This window comes from Oryctolagus cuniculus, chromosome 18, assembly GCF_051225735.1.
Source record: "Oryctolagus cuniculus isolate XC-2025 breed Fujian yellow rabbit chromosome 18, ASM5122573v1, whole genome shotgun sequence".
Classification (NCBI taxonomy): Eukaryota; Metazoa; Chordata; class Mammalia; order Lagomorpha; family Leporidae; genus Oryctolagus; species Oryctolagus cuniculus.
The window spans coordinates 47,785,549-47,804,091 of NC_142884.1; the positions used below are offsets into that span (position 1 = coordinate 47,785,549).

The 18,543-nt window shown below is 43.5% G+C and overlaps 1 protein-coding gene across 8 annotated transcripts in view; it reads left to right on the forward strand.

The window, feature by feature from the left end:
• FTO (FTO alpha-ketoglutarate dependent dioxygenase) overlaps positions 1-18,543 on the forward strand; it is a 416,527-nt gene that overhangs the window by 225,697 nt on the left and 172,287 nt on the right. For all 8 annotated transcript variants that reach the window (XM_089318677.1, XM_070061822.2, XM_070061824.2 and 5 more), the window contains 1 exon segment: positions 13,034-13,158. In XM_089318677.1, coding sequence (XP_089174803.1) covers positions 13,034-13,158 — 125 coding nt within the window.

Sequence of the window (18,543 nt, forward strand, 5' to 3'; positions counted from 1 at the left end):
CAGGATCAATGCCAAAAGCTTAATTAAATAGAACCATTATTTTGTGTAACTCCCTTGGTCAACTTTCACCCTATAGCCATAGTTTTCCCTACCTACATTGTAAGCTATGAGTGGCCAGGCACTGTGACTTTCTGCATGTCCACTATATAGTGGAGACCCAGATATCATTGATTGAGTTATCAAGTGGGAATTTGTCATTGGTGCACTTCAGTATAAAATGTGCTGTGCTTAGAGTTGGAACACTTGAGTTCTAGACTTAGCTCAACTCTTTCACAGTTTTGATACTGAACGATTTATCAAGGGGCTTCAAATAGTTCCTAGAGAAATGCTTATTATCTTTTTTTAAGAAGATTTATTTTATTCATTTGAAAGAGGTACAGCAAGGGGTAGACACACAAACACAGAGAGAGAGAGACAGAGAGAGAGAGAGAGAGAGAGAGAGAGTCTTCCAAGTGTTGGTTCACTCCCCAAATGGCTGCAATGACTAGAACTGTGCCAATCTGAAGCCAGGAGCCAGGAGCTTCTTCTGGGTCTCCCACGTGGGTGCAGGGGCTCAAAGACTTAGGCCATCTTCTGCTTTCCCAGGCCATAGCAGAGAGCTGGATCAGAAGTGGAGCAACCAGGTCTTGAACCAGCACCCCTATGGGATGCTGGCACTGCAGGCAGCAGCTTTACCTGCTAAGCCACAATGCCGGACCTGCTTATTATCTTTTAATTCAGTTTTTCTGTGAATTTTTTGAGACCTCTTCCTAGTTGTTTTAGCTGAGCCTCAAAATGCGGTTAACAATATTTGTTCTGCCTAATTCATGTAGCATTTATAAGGACCGAATGAAATAATGTTCATGAAAACACTTTATGTAGTCTGAGTCACTTTACACATGTGCTAGCTCCAGCCATGATGCCTGGGGCTTGATTTGGCTCCATTGCTTACTAATGGTATAAAATTTGTCAAATTACTTAACCTTTCTGAGTTTCATTTTTTTTTCATCTGCAAAATGGAAATGAAGATACCTCTAACGCATAGATTTATTGTTAGGATTCAAGGGTATGATGCGCATGAGCAATACCTGGTGTTGGAAAGTGCTCAGTAATGTCAGCTGCTGTATCATCATCATCTTCTTACTCAGAAAGCATCCAAGTGAAGAGATGGCACTGATTGCTACATATGCACTGTAACACTGAACAGGGAGAGAGGAGACTATAAAATATGCTGATGGATTTTATTAGCTTTACTGTGGCTCTAAGTCCTCTAGATTTATCCTAAATCTTGGCAAAAAAAAAAAAAAATGCTAGGGAGAAAGAATGGTGGCTGACACTTAGTGACTGGTTGCCACATATCAAGTACTATTTTAAGAGCCTTGTGTGTCAAAAATGCATCTTGTCAACCTTCCCAAGTAGCTGCTCCACATCTTCTCATTTTGCAAATGAGGAAACCGAGGTTCAGAGACCATAAGTAACTTGCCGTGACCAACGTGATCACCAAGGCAGCTGGCTTTCCAATCCTTTGCTCTTCTTCCCCATGCCAGAGTCACTGAGGACACAGGAGACCCCCTGACCCACCAACCGTAGTGTTTTTCTTCACTGCAGCCAAGAGCTAAGAAACCCACTCATCGGCTTCACTTAAATTTGAGTTCTGTACTGTCCAGATCCCAGTTCAGACATGATGACATTTAAAGTGCAGAATGGTGTACGGAGGTAGAATTTTCCAAACTCGTGTGTGTGTGTGTGTGTGTATAGTGCTCCTATGTATGTATGGAACTCTGCCAGCTAAGTGTCCCACAGGCACTTCCAACTCCACATGGCTGGAACTCAGCTCTTTGCTTGTGGCTTTTAGGAATCATTTGCCCTCTCTTGTGCCCCCTTTTCCTCATCTTGGAAATGAAGGCAGCTCATACCTGGTGATTGCTAGGTTGCATGAGATAATGTCAGTGAGATACTTGTTGGCTCAGCAGGTGGTGAACACCAAGTAAATGTAGCTCTTGTTCTTATTGCCACCGAGAGGGGACCAGTTCTGTAGGCCTGGGGGCAGCAGTAAAGTCTCAGGTGGCCCTTCTGGCTTCACTCTCTCAAGCAGTTAAAATTTCCACTGGGACTTTGGTTTGGATGTTACTGAAAGAGGGGATGGGTGGAAGGGAGGGGGTTGCAGATATATACAAAGGAGTGAATTATAACAAAGAGTCTTTTCTGCTTCAGTTCTTGTGTAGAAAACATATGTTCAGTGATGCGGGCAGCAGTTGGGTTAAAGACACACTGTAGGGCTGCAGACAAAAGGCCTGGGCTCTCCCTGCATTCACAATGTTTCCAAACATATTCACTTGTCTCACTTGTTAGGGACTGAGCTGTCAGCTGGATCCTCTTGCAAGTGTGATTTCTTTTTCCCCGGTTCCCTTTCAAAGGCCTTTTCCACCCCGCCCCTTCCCCTCTCCCTCCAATGTTTTACACTTCATATAATCCAGTGTGCACGACAGACCACTTCAGCCTTTGTGCTACTGATGTTTGGGAGAAGGAGGGAGCTGATCTCCTGGAGATCCTGGGTAACTTTTCCCTTGCCCAGGCATCAGCAAGTGCTAAGCCATTTTTTAGACCAAACATCATCAGCTCAATTATTTAGTGCTGGGTGTAGCTAACCATTCTTCGCCTTCAAATAACAGACGGGCGGACTAGTGCATCGAGATTCCTAGGAGTGGCAAGTGGGCCTATGTGTGTTGTGGTGGGGTTGGGAGTGTCCTTGCCTTCATTTGCGGAGTGAATCATTTTTGATGAAAAGGCCTTTGCCTTTCATCCTACTGAACTGATTGGAGAGAAGACGGCTGTTGTTCTGCTGTTCGTTGTGTGAAATATATAGATACGTCCATACTTAATTCCAGGTCCAGGTAATAGTGCTAAGTGCCCTGGCTCCCTTTTAGAACTTCATTTTCTTCGCTGAAGGTTTTTTGCAGCTTTGGTGGGTTTATTTCCTTGGATGAGACTTTTAGGAAGATGCTTACATGTTTATTACTTTTTTATTGTGTGTATATGTACATGTATGCTTGTATAAAAGTATAGGCAAAATGCTTTATGTGTAATCGATTAGAGCTACTATTGCAGTAACAGGGAGCTGCAGATTTAAAGAATACGCATGTTGGATGGACATTTCGCTACGCAGTTAAGATGTAGGTTAGGACTCCTGCATACTACATCGTGGTACCTAGGTTCCATTCTGGGGGGCCGCTCCTGATTCCGGCAATGGTGATGACTGAAGTGATTGGATTTCTACCATCCACATGGGAGACCTGGAATAGATTCCCAGCTCCTGCCCTTGGCCCTGCCTAGGGACCGTTGCTGGCATTTGGGGGAGTGAAACAGCAGATGGGAGCTATCTGTCTCTCTGTCTCTGCCTCTCAAATCAATACAAAGAAAATTAAAGCAAAGAAACAAGAATTAGCATGCTAGTGCTTTTGCCACTGATGCATATTGTTGTTGGGCATGTCCTCATGAAGTGGGTGAGTGAAAGTCTGAAATGGGAATAACATTATCACCACACTTTAGAGAGCATACCATAATAAAGTAAAACTTGTTTTCTGACTAATGGGCAGAGAGGTCTTTTTTTTTTTTTTTCTTTGTAGAGAGCTTGGGTTTTTCAGTAGTGCCATATGAGGGTACTTCAAGAAGCTTATGGAGGGACCAGCATTGTGGTCCAGTATGTTAAGCTGCCACCTACAATGCTGGCATCCCATATTGGAGTCTCAGCTGCTCCACTTCCCATCCAGCTCCCTGCTAATGCACCTGTGAAAGCAGTGGAAGATGGCCCAAGTGCTTGGGTCCCTGCTACCCTTGTAAGAAACCCAGATGGGGTACAAGGCTCCAGGCTTTGGCCTGGCCTAGCACCAGTTGTTGGGGCCACTTGGGGAGTTAACCAGCAGATGAAAGACCTCTCTCTGTCTCCCCTCACCCCCGGTAACTCTGCTTTTCCAATAAATAAATAAATCTTTGAAAAAAAATTTTCATGAAAAAAATGGAACTAAAAAATAAGTTTATTTTCATGCAAAGTTTTTGAAATCCTTTCTGTAGTTTTCTCATAATACGTATTTTCTGTGGACTTTTTGAAGCTCCCTCATATTAGTGAGTCAATTTCAGTGCTCCTGTTTCTGTTTTTTTCTAAGAGTCTCCCTCCTGCTCTCTGTTTCATGATACTGTTTATTGGTTGAGTTGCTCATCCTGGAAAGTGCCAGCAGTTTTTAAGTAAGGAGAGGAAGCGGAGAGGCAGAGAATTTCCCATTGGCTGGGAGCTCTGAATGGGTCGTTAGCTCATTTCATCAGCAGAGGCAATCACAGCCCTGCTAATGAACAGGCAGCCAAGTGGAATCTCCCATATCTGGTGGCTTCTGGTGTGAGGATAATTTTAACAACTAAAAATCCACAGACAGTAGACACTGACTGTGTAGGGGCCAGCATTATGGCGGAGCGGGTAAAGACACCGCCATCCCATATGGGTGCCGGTGTGCATCTCAGATGCTCTACATCGATCCAGCTCCCTGATAATGGCCTGGGAAAAGCAGTGGAGGACAGCCCAAGTGTTTGGGTCCCTGCCATCCGTGTGGGAGACCCAGAAGAAGCTCCTGGGCCCTGGCTTCAGCCTGGCCTTGCCCAGCCCGACCCAGCCCAGCCCCAGCCCTCGAAGCCATTTGGAGAGTGAACCAGTGGATAAAAGATTCTCTCTCTCTCTCTCTCTTCCTTCCTCTCTCTCTCCCTCTCTTTCCCCATCTCTCTCTCTCACTTACTTTCTCTTCCTCTCTCTGTAACTCTTTCAGATAAACAAATCATTTAAAAAGAGAAAAAGAAAACAGTGTCTAGGTATTTTCTGATAGGAACTGCCAACAAAACCATCCCCACCAAGACATGTCAGACCTGACAGAGGAAATACTGAAGTATTGCAATTTTTAGTGCTATCATTTAGAAGTCCCTGAAAGGAAAATAATGTAGGAGAGAGAGAGAGAAACTATATATAACTTCCCCTGTGGCTGAAGGCAACAGTGCAGACCCTTTAGTAGTGGATCAAGCTAATAGACCCTGCACTGGGACTGCCTTGCACCTACCTAAGGTGGCACCTTCCCCTCTTGCTGGCAGTGGAGTGTCACCTGGTCAACGGGGAAGGAAATAAATGGGTATTCTTTCCCAGAGTGGAATGGATCCGTTTTGCAGAGTGGTGGCAAAGAAGTGAGGGCAATAAGGGTGTCTGTGAGGCTCCCTGTCCCCAGTGTAGAGGTCTCGTGTTTTCTTGGCTTTAAAGGAGAAGAGTACTTGTGAATCTAGAGTGAGCCCTGGGCTGCGCTGGTGAGAGGACTTCTGCTGGAACTTTCCCCTGTCTATGAATCACCTTTATGCATGCCGAAGAGTCGGCTCCACTGAAGCCAATGAATCTATTAGGCTACTTGGAAAGCAAGGGGGAGAAAGAACAATGATTTTGTAAACTCCATAAAGGTCAGAAAAAGCTTTCAGTAAGTATGCAGAGACTAGAAATCAAATCCCATTTCCTATCATAAGAAGCCCGTTGTTTTAGCCGCAGTAGTTAATGTACTGTATGTGGAAGATTTAAGACTAGTTGGAAAGCTTTGCTTCTGTTTTATTAGGCTGCTATTGAAAAGCCAACAGCATAACTTCGACTAGGTGCTTTGAGATTTCTTAATGGGCTGTCAGGGGCAAGACACCAGGGCTGTGCTACACTAGCTCTTTCCTGTACATTAAAACAACAGGGGCCAGGCGATCACATACAGAAGTATGAATTACTTGATGCTTTCTCTGTTCCATATGGCCAGCCATGTCTTTGGCAATTAATCATGTACAAAATCAGTCGAGTGCTCTCTGAAGCACTGAATTCAACACTGAGTTGTACCTGTGCCAGTGGGGGCAGTGGGGTTGCAAGCATAAAATAGCAGGATGAGGGGCTGCCGGCGCCAAGGCCCAAGCAGCTGGCTTCTATAAACAACACTTTTTCCCCCTCTTCACCTTCTCCCTCCCTCCTTTTCCTAATTTTTTTTCTTCCTTTGCTTTCCTTGACAAACACACGAGCTGTTTTTCACCATCATCTGTGACACCAGAGTTGGCCACTGGAGCTCGGAGGTCTGGCTCTCCTAGGCTGCCCCCGAGTCCCAGGTGAAATGTGCAGAGGCGAGCCATCCTTTCCTCCAGCAGGCTGAGCATTCCAGTGGTCACCCACGTGACTGTCCCCGAGACCGTGTGCAGTGCCAGACAGGCTGCCGGGGCTCCCTGGATTCCAGGGAAACAGATGGGGTCCAGTGATGGCTTCACTGGGAAGAGGAGAAAACTGGGAGACGCTATGCAAGTACTTTCGGGGGAAAATTAATCATTCAATTGTGGCCGTGCTATTTTGAGGATTTTGGTTTTGTGAAAACATCAGCATCCCTATCTTCTGTACTGGTTCCTACATGTACGAGGATTGCTGCTGCTGTTGGTAATAATAATTTCTACCGTCGATCAAGCATTTTGCATATGCAGGATCCTCTCATCTCACCTTCACAAGAGCTTTGTGAATTAGGTGCCTCTACTTATGCCCCTTTAGAGTTAGGGAGACTCATCAAAGCAGCGTTTTTCCTGCATTTTCTTCCTCGCAGACAAATATTCTTGATTACCCTGAGCTAGCTCCCCTAGCTGAATAGTACATGATGGAAATGAGTGCTGAAGTCTGTCTTCCTGGTACAGTTTGGAGGGTTCCTTTGGTGAAGTCTGCTGAGATGTTCCTTCAAATAAAATAGGCCTTTGAGATGAACTGAACCCAGTGTGTCTTCCGGAGGGAATGAAAGCCTGCTTTGTTGGCAGCCTCTAGGAGACTTCTGCCTCTGTGCCTCCCTCTCCAGACAGTGGAGTTTATCTCCTGCTCTCCTCGGCGAGTCCCCCGTGAGGAGTGGGGGAGGGCTGGGCCAGGCGGAGGACCGTAGCCTTAAGTAGTCCAGTAGACAGGGCACCCGGTGGTGACTTTGGTGTTATCTCTTAGCCCAGGTCATCCAGGATGTGTTTTCTCAAATTCAGGAAACAGAGGAAAGAAAGTTTTCACATTGTGTAAACATCAGCACCCCCAAAAACCGCCTGCTCCCAGAGAGGGAGATAAGGTAGGCAAAGGGGTTGGGAGGAATGTTTATTTGTTCTGCTGGGCTGTGGATCCCAGCATGCTGGAAATCGGTGGTGGTGTCCAGTCCAGTTTAGAAAACGTGAAGGCATCACTCAGCATTGAGCTGCGGAGGCCTCACAAAAGAGGCGTCTTAAACTGACAATCAGTAAATGAAGGAAGACCTGAGCTCGACCTCTCTTTGATGGGACTAAGGCTATCTCAGTGGGTTCTGGGCCTTTCTTCTTTAAAAAAAAAAAAAAAAGGAAAGAAAGAAGGGGAAAAAAAAGCTGTTGCAGGACTTTTGAAGAGGGGAGGCTGGCCGGGGTTTTGACAGTGCCGTGGCACTGTGGATGCTAGGAAATAGCTTTCCCAGCTGATAACATCTTCAAGCAAGTTTCTTCACAAGTTGAACCTTTAGCCCTCATTATCAGTCAGAGCATATCTTAGTAATTTGTGTGTGCAGAGGGGAAATACAACCCTGACACAGGACAGCTCTGTACATAAAACGTGTTCCGAGGACCGTTTTCCCCATCATTACAGTATTGAGGATGGGGACATGGGAAAGGTATGCAATTCTGGGATCTGGTGTTTATAGGCATTTAGGGACTTACAAGAAGAGTAGCAGAATATATATATTAATGACCTGAACAGAGGGATTGCCAGCCACACATATTTGTAGAGTGCCATCCTATCTGATGTGTTCCCCTAGACATAGGTGGCTGATTGGTAAGAGGGATAGATTAAACCTAAGTTTTGGAGTTATGGACCTATAAGAAACTGTTAATCCATATACAGAGGAACTAAAAGAATTCATTACTTGTATAAAATTGTTATTGAGGTCTCTGTCTCTCCCTCTCAGTAACTCTGACTTTCAGATAAATAAATAAATACATCTTTAAAAATTATTAGTAAAGAGTAATTGCTGTAATTTCTCCTTTTCTCAGAGTGGATTCCACTCTGAAAACTTTACATGCAGCAAATTCTGCATATCGCACATGTATCAGTATGTGCTTTCTTTGTGATACCCTAGAACTAGGAGACATTCAAAGTTATTGAATGTAACAATGTATTCAACCAGAAGTGGGTGAACTGCCGAGTTTTATTTGAATAAATTCAGAATTGGGAGACTTTTCCAAGACAAATGTGAAACTCAAGACTCCTTAGAGTTTTGATCCTTTTCTTCTCAATCTCTCTCTCTGGTTGTGGGATTTTTTTCCCCCTTTGGTTTTGTGCATAAAATTTTGAGCCAGGAGAAACTGAAGACATTGGGGGAATTCTCCGGGGTCCTTAGGAGGATATGTATCGCCAGAGTCCATAGTGGTTTCCTCAAGTGAAATGGAGAAAGCGAGGCTCCTTCCTTGGGCATATTAGGAGGGTGTGCATAGATTAAGTGTGATCACAGTATAGTGAAACTGTATATTTTTAGACACCTCCATCCCTTTTAACTGTCACCTAGTGGGGGGCATATATTTCTTATTCCTTGATTCTATTGCTGAAAAGTACTTTTTAGAACTTCTTTCATAGAATTGTCTTCAGGAATAGTTTGAATCAAGTGAAAGATTATTTCAGATACTGTTTTAGACCTAAAATAGCACTCCCTGGCTCGATTGTTCACCTTGCTCACGAGACATGTTCTAGCATGTCGTTTGGCTTCATTTATTCAAAGGCATAGATCAGGAGTCTACTTCCAAGGTGCGCTGCCAAACTAGGCACCTTGGAGGATATTAAGAAATGGCCATGGGCCCTGTCTGTTCCAATGGGGCTCGCATCTGGAGGAAGATGAAAAAGCAAGTGCAGTGGAGTGTGACATGGTTTGTGAGATGCTCAGAGCCCCAGGGTGCTTAAGAAGGGTGATCAACCCTACTTATTTTCTTAATTTGATGGAAAGATGTGGCTCATGAAAGACTTCAAAAAGGAGTGTCATTTGAGTTATTTCTCGAAAGGTGGATAATTACTGGCTCCTGGCTTCAGATCAGCTCAACTCTGGCTGTTGTGGCCATTTGTGGAGTGAACCAGTGGATGGAAGACCTCTCTTTCTATAACTCTACCTCTCAAATAAATAAGTAAAATCTTAAACATTCCTGGCTGCAGCTCCTGAGTTCAGCTTCCTGCTAATAAAGAACTTGGAAGGCAAACGTTTTGGCTTGAGCCATTGGGTTCCTGCCATCCACTGGGAGATTTTGAAGTCTCCCAGCTTCAACCCATGTGCAGCCCTGGCTGTTGGGGGCATTTGGGGAATGAACCAGAGGATGGGAGCCATCTCTCTCTCTCTCTCTCTCTCTTTTTCTCTTAGTCTTTGCTTCTCAAATAAATGCTTTTTAATTTTATGAAATTTTCAAACAATAAAATGGTTATTTTTTGGTATCCAATTATGAGTTTTCCCTTATTGATAAATTAATGTAGCTACAACCACAGTCAGGATAAGACTAGTTCCGTGGTCACCAGCCATTCCCTCATGCTCTCCCTCATCTAACCTGTTCCCCAGTTACTACTGATATGTTCTCTGTCCCTATCGTTTTGCCTTTTCCAGAATGTCAAATAAGTGAAATAATAGAACATTTAACAACTATAAACATTGTTGTACATGTTTTTGTGTGAGTATGTTTCATTTCTTTAGATAAATCCTTTAGAAATGGGTAGCAAGATCATGTTAAAAATATGTTTAACTTAATGAGAAGCTATCAAACTGCTTATTAGAATGGGGAGTATCTTGCATTCCTACCAGTAATTTATAAACTGTTAAAACTCTTGAATGCTGTTTCATATGCTCTTGGGTTGGGGTTGGGGTTGGGGTTGGGGTTAGCAGTTGTATGTCATGGTGACCTGGGGTTCTGAAGAGATGCCACATATCAACGGGAGCGCCTCCAGATCCTCCACACAAACTTCAAAAAGAACCGCTCCTGTTTTGTTTGCTGAAGGTGTTAGAGTTCCATGGAAGAACACATTTGGAGAGAAAATAGATTTATCTACAAAGCGTTTAAAAAACACTGCGCCCTAGGACACTGATTCCAGACTGTGTGATATGGGCCATGGGTATTACACGTGGTGGTGCTAGGTAGCACTTGCTGGGGAGAGAGAGCAGACACAAGATATCAGTCTTCCATCACCTGCTTCATTCCCCAGATGACCACAACAGCTAGATCTGAATCAGGAGCCAGGAGCTCAATCTGAATCCCACATGGGTTGCAGGGACCAAAGTACTTGAGTCATCATCTTGGGCTCCTAGTGTGAGCATTAGTAGGACGTTGGAAGGGAAGCCAAGGTGGCATTCAATCCGAGGCACACTGGGTCTCCCACATGGAGCCCCAACCACTTGGCCCATCTTCTGCTGCTTTTCCCTGGCCATTAGCAGGGAGCTGGATTGGAAGTGGAGCAACTGGGTCTCAAACAAGCACCCATTCGTATGGGATGCTGACATTGAAGGTGGCTGCTTTACATGATTTTTTTTTTTTTTTTTTTTTGGACAGGCAGAGTGGACAGTGAGAGAGAGACAGAGAGAAAGGTCTTCCTTTGCTGTTTGTTCACCCTCCAATGGCTGCCGCGGCTGGCACACCATGCTGATCCGAAGGCAGGAGCCAGGTGCTTCTCCTGGTCTCCCATGTGGGTGCAGGGCCCAAGGACTTGGGCCATCCTCCACTGCACAACTGGGCCACAGCAGAGAGCTGGCCTGAAAGAGGGGTAACCGGGACAGAATCCGGCGTCCCGACTGGGACTAGAACCCGGGATGCCAGCGCCGCAGGCGGAGGATTAGCCTATTAAGCCGCGGCGCCAGCCCCTACATGCATTTTTAAACAAGAAATATTTTAATTGTTTCAAAGGGAAAAATACTTTTATTTTCATCATGTTCTTGCCTTTTATTTTACAAGTTTTTGCATTTTCATTGAATAATATGTATCCCCAGGTATTGTGATAAATCACATGACTTTATCAGCATCCTTCCGACTTTAAGTCCATGAAGGGTGTGGTGTCACAGATGAAAAGCAATACTGTTGTTAGGATATCCATTGATGCCCAGCCCTGTCTGAAATTAAATATCTGTTTAAAATGAAAGATATTAAATCGGTAGCTGCCTGAGTTCCATTTAGCCCATTGGTGCTTCTTGTTTTGCCCAAATGCTATTTTAATTTTTGTTTTAAATGAGTTTTCAACATCTATAAAATTAGGAGTTTTCACATTTAAAGAATCAAAATAAAATTCTTGTTTATTTTGAAAATTCATGAGTATGGCTCTGAGACAGCTTTTCTGAATGGCAGACTTGGCCAGAGCTGAACAGTGGCTGAATAGCAGGAGCTCTCTTTGAGTATCTTCTGCTTAACTTGTTCCTGTTAACTTGTTCTGTCGGGCCTGAGTCAGTATTTGAATTTGCAGCTACTCAGTCTTGGGTTTCATGTACTGGAATGGAACTGAGAAGCTGGGGCATTCCTCCCTGTGCTGGGAGGCTGGGCTGAAAATGTTGTTGCCATGAAAGTTAGCTGAGGTCCAACTGGGCCTATCCCCCAGTGTAGTGGGGCTAATATTGGATCTAGGAGGCAAAAATCGTGATCCTGTACCTGGCTAGTGTGAGTGAAGTTACATAGGATCCTTCAAACTGGAGATTCTATTTCCTGCCTTATCTGTATCAGGAAGATTTATTTATTATCACTATTATTATTATTATAAGCAACAAAAACAGATCCTGGTGAATTTACATAAAATGGGATTATATCGAAAGGGTATTGGATAACTCAGAGTATCAAAGGAAAACAATGTTCTAGACCCAGAAGCTTCAGGACAATCAGGGATATTCTGAGGGGTGATAGGAACTAGAGAAATCAGTTCTTTCCTCCTCTCTTTGTCATTCTGCTCAAGAGTCTTAAGCCCTGGAAAAGAGCATCAAGTTGGTCAGGCTCACACCCTTAGTAGGGGCAGGGCGCTGTGGTTAACAGACCCTCCAAGACTATGTACAACACAAGAAAAGGCTTCCCCTAGAGGAGTTCTGGGTGTTGTTGCCAGACAAAGGATCACTGGGGATGGATGTAGGCAACGAAAACAAGCGTTCACTGTACGTCCCCTCCGTGTTGTCTCAGAGTTACTGAATATGCACTATGAAGTGCTGTAGTGGAGTAAAGAGGTAGCATTGCAAGTGACACGAGAGCCAAATTGAGAGTGTGCTCTTTTAAGTAAACAAATGTATTGGCATCCCTTATCTCAGGAGTATATAGAGCGACTAGAACACAGAATGTGACAACTTAATTCCTTTTAGCAGTTGCCTTAGCTATAAAATCTCCAAAGAGGCCATGCTAACTTCAAATTAAAAACATCTATAACATCCAAAGATGTTCCTTGAGATATCATATTTTTTTCTGAGTTTTGTGCTTTTGTTTATTTCTTTGCAAGATCTTGCTTTGCAACACTCAAGGAAAATAAGTGAATCCAGCTATTACTACCACCTTCCCCACCACCACCAAAAAAATCACTGGCATGGGTAGAAATTGAAAGTAATGATTCAAATAAGAGAGGCAGTGCAGAAAGCCTCAGCTGGATGGCAGGAAACAGAGCAAAAGTCAGACTGTTCGTTTTTGAAAAGGGAAAACAAGCAACTCACAGTGAAACGTACGTGAAAATCATTTCTAATAATAGCTCGTGGTAGGCAATTCCCAAGGGAAAAAAAAATCGTTGGTGTGCTGAGAAAATTAGAGTGAGAATGCACAGTATCTTGATGTGTTACTTAAGGCAATGGAGCTTTAGACTTTACCTTATGTGCCATGTACATTGATTAAATACAAAATATATGCCGGCCATTTTTGTCCATCATTTACTGTATTGATTTGGTAGCAGGGGAACTGTAATAAAAAAGCCATTGATTTACTGTCCTTATTTGCTTATGGGCTTTTTTTTATTATTAATTTTTCACCTTTTCTTTCTCTTTTTTTGGATCATTTCTCCTAGACAAATGCTGTGCTTCATGAGGTTAAAAGAGAGGGGCTCCCCGTGGAACAAAGGAATGAGATCCTGACGGCCATCCTTGCCCCACTCACCACCCGTCAGAACCTGCGGAGGGAATGGCATGCCAGGTCAGTTCTGCTGGGAGATGGGGATTTGTTGTCCCTGACACACAGGGGCTATATGTGGCGAAACCCCTCCTTCCAGTTGGTCTCTTCCCTCTCATTTGAGGGATCAAGAAAAATAAGCACGTTGAAGACCATTTCAGCTAGTTAGCTTTCCTGTCCATGGTACCTACATTAGTTGTAATGACCCGTGACGCTGCCTGGGTGTGTATATGATTTATCCGTAGGTATAACATTTAGCATAAATGTTTGCATCTTGAGCATAATGTGCTTAAGTACCTGAGCCGGAAGGATGCTTTGTAATCAGCAGACCCCAAATCTGGGTATTTGGGTAGACCAGATGTCTGGGAAACCCGCACAGTGCTCTTGGGTCACTTGGTGCAAAGTAGGTCCATTTATAACCCCATTTGTAGAATTGACGAAATAGGCATTGTTTTTGCCTCAGCACACTTTGTTTCCATGTGGAGTTGCCTGCGTTAGAAAGCTGCTACTGGTGGAAAGTTGCTCTTACAGAACTGATGCTGGCACGATAAGCACCACATTATCCTCTTTTTTGAGAAACGGTTGATACGTGGATGGATGGAACTAGTTTCCTAGCACGTTGAGGTTGTCCTTTAGCTCTGTAGTTTGTCCAAGCTGTTGAATCGCCCTCCGTCCCTGTGCTAAGGAAGAGGAAATCCGGAAGACTGTGCTGTATGCTGTCTCACATTCTTCCCTAACACTCAAATATTCATTCTCTGTTCCTGGGAGTCAAAAACATTTATTGATAACCATAATATTCTTCACCTGACTTCATGCAATGGCATTTACACTGATTGATGGCTTTACTGGGAAGAATTGTCAAAATAGATTTGTCTGAACTGGGCTGAAGATGAGCATTTTCTAGGCCGATAGTATGAAGTATTGATTCTGATTGGTATCAGAAATCTGCTTCTCCAGGTATGTGTATTATCTCTGAATTCAGGCTTGTATTTAAATAATAGTGGAAAATTCCCAGCGATTCCACTCACCCCTCTCCATTTTGGTGGAAAGAGTAAATGACAGTTTCAGCGACAGCAGCGACCAGCCAATGTTTAATTTAACTCGTACCAATTCACTTAAAATTTTCTTTGTATTATAATTTACTTGTATTCATTAAAGTATACATGCTTTATTAAAATAATGGAATATCAGTGTGCAGACTAAGAGGTTTCCTTCTCTGACATTTTCTATCTTTCCCATGATAGTTCTTGTTAAATTAAAAAAAAAAAAAAAAGGGAAGATAGAATTTCACTATAATCTCTCTCCCAAAGCATCTCTCTTCCCTCCAAAGCATGAGAGAGAGAAGGGGTGAGGGGGGAGAGACAGAGAGAGTGTCCACGGATGCTTTTGTTGAGTGCATTTGGTGTGTTAACAATAATTTCCGAAGACACCAAATCATCAGACAACGTGGCCAGAGCGGCCTGTCTCCACGGAGCCTGCTGTCAGCGTTTCTGCCTTCACTGGTAACAGTTCCATCAGGAGCTGGAGCCAGTGTTGAAGTGGATGTAGTCTAGCATCTGGAACAGAAATTCTCAAGTCCTTTGTGGTAGGGGAGGAGGAAAGAGCAAGCTTAGCAGCTGACATTACGCAGAGCCCCTTAAAACTAAACACCTGAAAGCCAATCTCCAGAGGGCGATGTCTTGCGAGCTCCCAAAGAGAAGTGTCCTCCGCGTTCTAAGTAACCGCCGTCCTCGCCCCCCGAGCCTGCTGCAGCCCCGTTTGACCATCCCCATCCCAGTGACTGAGCTGAGGCTTCTCCGGGCGCTTGGGACCCGCAGGCGGTCACCACACGCCTCTCGAATTTTCGTCTTCCGAGCATCCTCGTCTGGCCATCTCGAATCGCACGTTGCCTCGAGTAGCCATCAGTCGGGGTGGTGGTGAAAGTTAGAAAATGTCCACGGGCAGCCCAGACTGAGCTGCCTGTGTTTTGGAGATTGGCCTGTTGTGTACTTCGGAATTACACAAGGAAAAATGTGCTTTGACAGAAAATAATTAGCACTCACCAAAGGCCAGGCAGTAGGTTACAGTATTTTATTTTCATCAAAGCTACCAGGGGATCGTTTAGATTAGATAATAGAATTTTTTTTCCCCCTGCTGAAAGTTAAATACAGATGACTCTAATTACCTTATATTGCACGTTAGAGCACGAGCTGGGAACCGAAGAACTTCTAGAAATTTGGGTCAGCTGAGACTCCACAGCTGGCAATCGCTTCAGTGTAAGTCTGTTGCAATAAACCGTCTCCTGAGCAGGTTCATTGGCGATCATGACATCAGGGAGACTATTTTAAGTGAAACTGGTAAACTCAGTTGTAAAATATTTGTGTCTCTCTCAAGCCAGGAGCTGAGCCATTGTTTGGGCCTCGACTGAAATCTCTCAAACCAAAAGCATATGTTCCCTATCATTTTGCTTTTGGAGAAAAGTGTCCATTCTGCATGACTCGGGGTAACCGAGTTTGTCACAGTGTCACACAACCCTGCGATCCTAGAGGCACATCTGAGTGCTGTGGGCTTCCTTCCCCAAGCTCGGTAATCCCATAAACAACCCTCTCCAAATAGGCTTATTAGGCTGTCTGTTCACTTCCCCGGAGTTGAATGATCCAAAGTACATCCAGGAGAAGCTGTGTGAATGCAGGGTAAGTGTTAACAGAAGTGGTACAGAATTTCTGAAGATTTGGCTTTGTTTATACAGTCCACTCCGCCTGATGGACAGCTTGTTACAGCTTTTAAAGAACTGAGCAAGCCCTCTCATCTGACCCCTTCCTGACCCCCGCAACCCAAAGGTCAGTCTGCAGCTAATAAACTCTGAGGCTCTTAGGGTCTACTGTAGGAAAAGGCAGAGAAAGAGCAGCTGCAAGGACGGGGTATCCCAGAAAAGGCTGCTTTCGGGTCACTCTCTGATAATGAAAATGATTACCAAATTATATGGAAGTTTAACCGCAATAGTGAGTGAGAGGAGGGTGGAGCCCAGCGTATTAGGTTTGATAAATGAACTGTGAAGAGGCCCATCTGGCTCTCAACATCTTTTCTCCCCCTCTTTCCCTACCAAGGGGAAACATTTTAAAATAACAGCAGTACATATAGACTCAATGACCCATGCAAGGAGCTGGAATGGATTAAGATTTAATGGTGACAGTGGAAGAAATTATCATTTGAAAAGTGCACCAAAGAAAAGGTACAGTTCAATGTCCATGCCCGAATTGTTTTTCTAAATAAAATATAATAAGCATCAGCGCCTTTGTTTATTTTACACAAATCCCCAGCATCTTTACTAGATTGCCAGAAATTCTGAAGGCGCTGTGCATTACGGAATAATTGTTCCTGGTGGGGCTCAGAGCAGCTTCCCCTTGCCTTGACCATGTCAGAGTGAGAAGCGAGCACTTTACGTCTGCCTGCTTACTCGTTTGCAGCTACGTAGGAAAATCAAGTGTGAGGGAAAATGTGAGAAATTTGGCAACCATTTCAGCATCTCATCATTGATCGTTGTGCATTTTTTTTTCTGATACTGATTATACACTTTTTGAAGTTCCTGGGAAAGAAGAATTTAAGGCTAAGTTTATTGGTGCAAAAAATTTGAAATCCATGCGTAGTTTTTCATATTCTGCATTTCCCACAGACTTTTAGAAGGAGCACATAATTATGGTTTTCACTTGATTTGTTCATTTATTTAATTTTGGCACCAAAAGAGAATTCACTTTTAATTTCATTTTCTACAAACTTTCTGAAGTTCCCTCAAATGAATAACTCTTAATACTGTTTTATTCCTCCTGTGAATGACTTGGCAGTTTTTCTGTAAAAGAAAGCAAGCACATAGTGTTAATTAACTAGATTAAGGTTTATTCCTTTCTTTATTCTTTACTCAAGGAAACATCACAGCAATGCTAATTAGTGGCAACAGCGCGGATGGGTCACTGAAAGCTCTATGTCTGCTCGCTGGTAATTGATCAGGATAATCTATTTAAAGCTCTCACCCAGGTCTGTGTGAACAGGAATGGGTACTGGTTTCAGACCGTTGATACCAGAGACCACAAAGCGGTGTCATTGCTGCAGAGATGATGGGCGCATGCTATGATTCTTTGTGAAATGAAAGTGATTTTACTCATACGGTGTACAAAATGCTGCATGAGGTGCCATGCACATTCTAGATTGTGCTAAGGGAGCCAGTTTAAGAGTTCATCTGGGGATGAGAATGTAGAAAAGTTCCTAGAAAGACGCTGTGGAAGGCAGTGAGCAGGCTAGTAGTGCTGTAACCCAGTCAGGAACGTGTTGAACTGTGGAGGTCTTGGAAGACTGTACTGTTGTTACCTTGAAAGCCCCTTCTGTTGAGCTTCATTGTCTGCATAATGTAAGCCTCACCAAGACAATGCTTATATTAAAAATAGAAATTAAAAGCTTCTAAATGTTATCTGGAGTCAGCATGTTTCCCACTTGTGGTTTTGACTTGTCTGTGGGGCTTTGGACTAAGTGTGCTTAGAAAGACAGTTATGAGATGAGGGTGCTTTGAGCATTACCTGTGCGTTTCAGCTTTAAGGCAGCACCTCTAAATCTTCACTACGTAAGAGGTAAATGCAGAAAGCTAAGGCAAAAGCAAGGTTTTTAGGTTTTTTTTTTTTTTGTTGTTGTTGTTAATTAAAAAAATTGAGGTACAATTCACAGAACAGAAAACTTCATAAGACATAAAATCAATCATTTTAAAAGTCGACAAAGGTATTTTTTTAATATATGCCCGATTGTGCAGCCATCACCAGTTACCTGATTTTTCTTACCCCAAAATGAAACTTTGTATCTGTTTACAGCCCATCTCAATTCTCCTTCCTCCCGAGAATGGCTAATCCTTATCTACTTTCCATTTCTATAGATTTGCCTATTCTGATCATTTCTTATAAATAATTTCATAAAATGCAAAGTATTTTATATCTGACTTCTTTCATTTAGCATAACGATTTCAGGGGTCATCCTTGTCATAGCATGCATTTCATTTGTTTGTACTGCCGAATAATATTCCGTTATATGGATGTGCCACATTTTATTTATCCAGTCACCCATTGATGGACATTAAGTTGTTCTACCTGTGGCTATTTTGAACAATGCTGCTGTGAACATGTTTTTGAGTGACGTTTTTAGTTCTGTAGGGTGCATAGCTGTTGGGATTCAATCACTGGACATGGGGTAGCTCAATGTTTAATTTTTTGAGGAATTTCCAGACTTTTTTTTTAAGATTTATTTATCTGAGAGAGGGAGAGACAGAGAGAGGTCTTCTATCCACTGGCTCACTCCCCAGATGACTGCAACAGCTGGAGCTGCACCAATCAGAAGCCAGGAGCCAGGAGCTTCTTCTGGGTCTCCCACATGGGTGCAGGGACCCAAGACAAT